Source organism: Petromyzon marinus, unplaced genomic scaffold, assembly GCF_048934315.1.
Source record: "Petromyzon marinus isolate PM22_M1 ecotype Great Lakes invasive population unplaced genomic scaffold, UKy_Petmar_22M1.pri1.0 PM_G_Scaffold_17, whole genome shotgun sequence".
Classification (NCBI taxonomy): Eukaryota; Metazoa; Chordata; class Hyperoartia; order Petromyzontiformes; family Petromyzontidae; genus Petromyzon; species Petromyzon marinus.
The window spans coordinates 2,865,882-2,872,886 of record NW_027422728.1 but is presented as its reverse complement, the minus strand read 5'-3'; the positions used below and the strand labels follow the sequence as shown (position 1 = coordinate 2,872,886).

At 43.9% G+C, this 7,005-nt stretch overlaps 1 protein-coding gene across 1 annotated transcript; it reads left to right on the top strand.

The window, feature by feature from the left end:
* The first annotated feature begins 3,317 nt into the window (after positions 1 to 3,317).
* LOC142911192 (uncharacterized) lies at positions 3,318 to 6,685 on the top strand. The gene has a single exon (XM_076060293.1). The coding sequence runs from the start codon at positions 3,326 to 3,328 to the stop codon at positions 4,691 to 4,693; it is 1,368 nt and encodes a 455-aa protein (XP_075916408.1). The 5' UTR covers positions 3,318 to 3,325; the 3' UTR covers positions 4,694 to 6,685.
* Positions 6,686 to 7,005: the final 320 nt, after the last annotated feature.

Sequence of the window (7,005 nt, the reverse complement as noted above, 5' to 3'; positions counted from 1 at the left end):
AGTATGTTTGACATTCACTGTGAAGCACACTGTGCAAAAAAAATAAATTCAAAGCTTCTTGTTAATACGATGTAACGTGATGCAGTATATTTCACTGCAGTAATCGAATTTTGTTAATATGCCTGTCAATAATTTAGAATGTATACTTGTCTGGTTTTGTGCATACTTGTAACATTTGATCTGTAAGGGTCAAACATTGAATAAGTGATGTTAGGACAAAGTGTGTGTGTCTGTTTGGAAGTAACCTGTACAGAGAACTCGGGTGAGACCCGTTGTTCTTGTGATACAGGTCAAAAGGTACTTTTGTGTTCCACGAAGCATCTGGAGCAACTCATTGTCTTTGAAATAGGTAGCACACTCGGATCATTCATCAGTTACAAGGCATACCACTTAAAAGTTACACGTATAGGAGATACATTCTCTACAACACGAATTGTAGTTTTGTCTTACGTGTTGGCGTAGATTTTGTCTAACTGGGACTAGAAATGCACCTTGCTGATTCACGTCTGGATGTTCGTTACCTATCGGTTGAAGCAAACCCCACTGCTGTTGTTGAGACGCTGTGCACCATTTAATGGTCCAACACATTGACGGCCTTCAGGCCAGGAAAGTCACAACATTTGCACACGAAGGGCGCATTCACGCAAGCACCCCATGCTCCATTTTGAATTTTTAAAATGAAACATCTTTGAATTGTGTTGTGTTTTGAATTAGATGATTTTATTTCTTCATTAAAAGCTTGTATCAATTTACATCTGGAAGACTTCATTGAAAAGGACATTTCGTGTGAATTTTCTCTCGTCATTAAGTAGATGGCCTTGCCGGGGTTCGGTTCAATGCGGACACACACAGTGTACACACACACAGTGTACACACACAGTGTACACACACACAGTGTACACACACACAGTGTACACACACAATGTACACACACAGTTTATACACAGTGTACACACAGTGTACACACACTGTACACAGACAGTGTACACACAGTGTATACACAGTGTACACACAGTGTACACACACACACAGTGCACACACAGTGTACACACACAGGGTACACACACAGTGTACACACACAGTGTACACACACACTGTACACACAGTGTACACACACTGTACACATACAGTGTACACACATAGTGTACACACAGGGTACACAGTGTACACACACAGAGTGTACACACACACAGTGTACACACAGTGACACAACAACCGCCATTCGCCACTAAGTGGCGGTGACGTCACCACAACGTTTGTGCCAGGCACAGTGACACACAGTGACACAGTGACACAGTTTATACACATAGTGTACACACACAGTGAAACACAGAGTGTACATACACACAGTGTATACACACATGGACACAGTGTACAAACACACACAGTGTACACACACACAGTGTACACACACACACAGTGTATACACAATAATGTCCACGTTGTTGTTGCTGAGCTCACACACCAAAGGGAGGGAGCAATGTAAAATGAATATAAATCAACTTAGTCTTCAACTCTGTGACGTCACCACTCTTAATTACCTCATCGACGTGAAACGCCAGGGTGATGTGAACCTCGCTAGTGACGTCATGTCACCAAGGTATTCAACCCTCCCGCGTCCACCGCCCTCTTGAGCGTGACGTCACCTCCACTTGGGTCACTGCCGATATCGTTCCAGTGACAATCCTTATTTGGGCAAAGCTACGCCCAGTGACTGGTGGCTCATTAACATAATGTGTCCGTTAAAGCCGTCGCGAGTTTATTGCGACGGGTTCAGCGCCCACTCCCCCATCCCTCGACATATGGGCCGGCCTTATTAACATAATTTATTCATAATCTTAGTTTTTTCGGTAAAGTCACGTTGACTTTACCGAAAAAACTAAGAATATGAATTACTGCAGTCACGAAAGCTTTAAATCAAAATATAATTTATTCAGTTACAGAGCCGCTCGTGGGAGGGAAGTGACGTCATACTACTTCCTGCTGTCGCGAGGTAACAGGAAGCTGCCGTGTGCGCGCTTGCACTGAAATCCAGGGTGAGAAATTCTCATCGTTGTTGTGGTGGTGGTTGTGGTGGTGGTTGTTGTTGTTGTTTACCAAGGTAGAGCCTCGCTCTCTCTCGTAGGGATGTCAGTTGAGTAGCAGCGAGCATGGGAATCGATGTCCAGGTTGGAACTTTACAACGCGGGGCCTAGCCACGCGGGGCCTTGCCTCCTGCCCTCGCCTGATTGCGTTTACTTTAATTATCTCGCTTAAGTTTAATTTGTCTTCACCCGGCTCGCCACTTGGTAACTTTGTTTTATTGTAAATATTCACGCAGTTTTTATTTTTTTCACCAGGCCAAGCCCGCTTGAGCTGCTATACCGCTCTTGTTATCAGGAGCGACCTGCCCACAACAACACAAGGTGAGGCTTTGTCAACGTGTGTGAATGTTTTGACTTAAAACTTTGGTGACTGCAGGAATTAATATTCTTGGTTCTTTCGGTAAAGTCACGTAGATAGAAAATAATAAAAATAAATGAAAGAATTAATGCTGAGCAGATGAAGGTGGTCAGGCATGGTTCTGGACACACCACCACCTGTTTACTCATGGCAGTGTGTGACAGTGTCAAGTTTGTGTTTGAAGTAAAGTCTATTAATTCTGTTGAACACGGAGGTTATATCAAAACAATATTTTAGTTTTGTTTTCCTCTGGAACTCTTTATAAGAATGCAAACAGGAGGTGAACACAGCACACACATTCAGCTGAAGTCGGAACTGTTCATCCCCAGCATTCAAGGACACCTGAGCCTGGATTCACACCTGAGTTGCGATTGAACATTAATTTATGCATTTCTGCATAACACAAATAGTATTGTTTTCAACACCCTTTGCTATGTCAGCCGAATTTAGCTTTCATAAATATTTCTTTTGTAGTCAGCCGAAATTGTGTGCTTAGAGTTTTGGGTTAACATTCATCTTGAAGATATGAAGGCTTCCAGGCATATTAATGACATTTTCCCTCTCATTGCGTGCCATAACAGCCCGTGGAGAGAAACCCTTCAGGTGCACTCTGTACGTGAAGGCGTTTGCACAGTCACCACATCTTAAAGTACACCAGAGAACACACACGGGAGATACACCCTTCAAGTTGCAGTGTGTGCGTGAAGGCATTTGCACGTTCATCAAATCTGATTAATTTGGGAAACTTTTTCACTACATCATGAATATATTAATAAGTATAGACGTGTAAGTCTCGTGTGCATTCCTCTGTGCCTGACGTGTAGATGGTGTGGATATTATTTTTTCTGTCTGCAGCTGACGCTTCCTCTGCAGATTTGGTCTGATGGAGCAAAGGCACTCAGCGCAGCTCGGTACGACAAGTCAACAATGCGACCAGCGTGCATACAGCACGGACCGGACTGGAAATTTGACACGGCACCAGAGAAGTCACACAGGAGAGAAACCCTTCAAATGTACTGTGTGTAACAAGGCATTTCCATGGTCATCAGTTCTTCAGAACCACCATAGAACACACACAGGAGAGAAACCCTTCAGGTGCAGTGTTTGTGGGAAGGCATTTTTATTGCCATCTGCTCTTAAAAAACACCAGAGAACACACACGGAAGAGAACCCCTTCAAGTGCAGTGTTTGTGGGAAGGCATTTTCAGATTCATTTGCTCTTAAAACACACCAGAGAACACACACGGGAGAGAAACCCTTCAGGTGCAGTGTTTATGGGAAGGCATTTTTATGGTCATCTGCTCTTAAAAAACACCAAAGAACACACACGGAAGAGAACCCCTTCAAGTGCAGTGTTTGTGGGAAGGCATTTTCAGATTCATTTGCTCTTAAAACACACCAGAGAACACACACGGGAGAGAAACCCTTCAAGTGCAGTGTGTGCGGGAAGGCATTTGCACAGTCATCTGATCTTGTAAAACACCAGAGAACACACACGGGAGAGAAACCCTTCAGGTGCACGATGTGCGGGATGGCGTTTACACAGTCATATAATCTTGTAAAACACCAGAGAACACACACGGGAGAGAAACCCTTCAAGTGTACTCTGTGCGGGATGACGTTTGCACAGTCACCACATCTTATAGTACACCATAGAACACACACGGGAGAGAAACCCTTCAAGTGCAGTGTGTGCGTGAAGGCATTTGCACATTCATCTGCTCTTAAATCACACCAGAGAACACACACAGGAGAGAAACCCTTCAGGTGCAGTGTGTGTGGGAAGACATTTTCAGATTCATCTGCTCTTAAAAAACACCAGAGAACACACACGGGAGAGAAACCCTTCAGGTGCACGATCTGCGGGATGGCGTTTACACAGTCACCACATCTTATAGTACACCATAGAACACACACGGGAGAGAAACCCTTCAAGTGCAGTGTGTGCGTGAAGGCATTTGCACATTCATCTGCTCTTAAATCACACCAGAGAACACACACAGGAGAGAAACCCCTCAGGTGCAGTGTGTGTAGGAAGACATTTTCAGATTCATCTGCTCTTAAAAAACACCAGAGAACACACACGGGAGAGAAACCCTTCAGGTGCACGATCTGCGGGATGGCGTTTACACAGTCATATCTCGTATTACACCAGAGAACACACACGGGAGAGAAACCCTTCCAGTGCAGTGTTTGTGGGAAGGCATTTTCACGGTCATCTCTTAAAAAACACCAGAGAACACACACGTGAGAGAAACCCTTCAAGTGCAGTGTGTGTGGGAAGACATTTTCAGATTCATGTAATCTTGTAATACACCAGAGAACACACACGGGAGAGAAACCCTTCAAGTGCAGTGTGTGCATGAAGGCGTTTGCACAGTCATCTGATCTTGTAAAACACCAGAGAACACACACAGGAGAGAAACCCTTCAAGTGTACTCTGTGCGGGAAGCCGTTTGCAGATTCATCAAATCTTCAAGTACACCAGAGAACACAAAAGCATCGGAAGATCCACAAGGAGCGGAGTCGGAGTCTGAAATCAGCTTGTGAAAGTCAAAGTGCTGCAATGAGCCCATCCCTCATGAAACAAGAACCGGACGAAAATCCCAGCTTGGACACTTTTAAAGGTATCAAGGTGAAATATGAAGAGGTGATGGTGAAATGTGAAGAAGTGATGAGTGAAGAAGTGAAGGTAAAATCTGAAGATTCAACTCCAAAATGGGACCTTCACATCGTGAAGCAGGAGGAGAATTCTGACTGTGAGTCAGAGTGAGGCAACTCCCAGCAGTTTGTGGAAGTGGAGGTGTGGGTGGACTTGCTCCTAGACAATACAAAGTCAAGCGGAGACCCGGTAGATGTGTAAGCCAGAGACGATGTCGCTACAATAGATGCACCTTTGTCACAGGCCTTTAATGACAAGAACGTGAAGTTGAACACTTTGTGGGCCCGTGGGTTGGGTAGATCTCTAACCAGGAGCAAGAGCCAATAAGCTCCCAAGCATTCACTATGTTATAATAATTGCTTTTACATGGTGCTTGCTTAATCGCCTCAGCAACTCGGAGTTTTGTATCTCATCTCACGCTCGAAGAGCATCCCCAAGTAGCAGCTGCCCCTGTGTGGTACAAGGTGGTGTCCCTTGTACCACACAGGGGCAGCTGCTACTGCCCCTGTGTGGTAAGAGCCTGGACAAGAGCCTGTCATCTTCTTTGGTTCTTTCGGTAAAGTCACGTAGAATGAGAATAAAATAATAAAATAAAACAATAAAATTCTCACGACGTTTCGGCCACAACACAAGTGGCCTTCTTCAGGTGAAAGGAACAAACCTGTCGGGACGACAGAGCTACAATCAACGCTGCTAAGATTCTACGTGACTTTACCGAAAGAACCAAAGAAGATGAATCCTTGCAGTCACGAAAGCTTTAAATCGAAAAAAAGAGCCTGTCAGTAGGGGGCGATGATTGATGTGTCATCTCACTTGTGTAGTTTGTAGGTAATGTTTAGAATTTGCTACATTTTCACTCAGACGCCAGCATGCAATGGCCTACTCAATAGTATGTTTTACATACACTGTGAAGCAGACTGTGCCACTTTTTTTAAAAGCTTCTTGTTAATACGATGTAACGTGATGCAGGATATTTCACTGCAGTAATCCAATTTTGTTAATATGCCCGTCAATAATTGAGAATGTATACTTGTCTGGTTTTGTGCATACTTGTAACATTTGATCTATATGGGTCAAACATTGAATAAGTGATGTTAGGACAAAGTGTGTGTGTGTTTGAAAGTAACCTGTACAGAGAACTCAGGTGGGACCCGTTGTTCTTGTGATACAGGTCAAACGGTATTTTTGTGTTTCACGAAGCATCTGGAGCAACTCATTGTCTTTGAAATAGGGAACACGCTCGGATCATTCATCAGTTACAAGGCATACCACCTTGAAGTTACACGTAGAAGAGATACATTCTCTACAACACGACTTGTAGTTTTGTCTTACATGTTGACGTAGATTTTGTCTAACTGGGACTAGAAGTGCACCTTGCTGATTGACGTCTGGATGTTCGTAACCATCGGTTGAAGCAAACCCCGCTGCTGTTGTTGAGACGCTGTGCACCAATAATGGTCCAACACATTGTCGGCTTTCAGGCCAGGAAAGTCACAACATTTGCACACGAAGGACGCATTCACACAAGTACCCCATGCTCCCTTTTGAAGTTTTAAAATGAAACATCTTTGACTTGTGTTGTGTTTTGAATTAGATGATTTTATTTCTTCATTAAAAGCTTGTATCAATTTACATCTGGAAGACTTAATTGAAAAGGACATTTCGTGTGAATTTTCTCTCGTCATTAAGTAGATGGCCTTGCCGGGGGTTCGGTTCAATGCGGACACAAACAGTGTACACACACACAGTGTACACACACACAGTGTACACACAGTGTACACACACAGTTTATACACTGTACACACAATGTACACACACTGTACACACACAGTGTACACACAGTGTACACAGTGTACACACACACTATACACAGTGTACATACACACAGTGTACACACACAC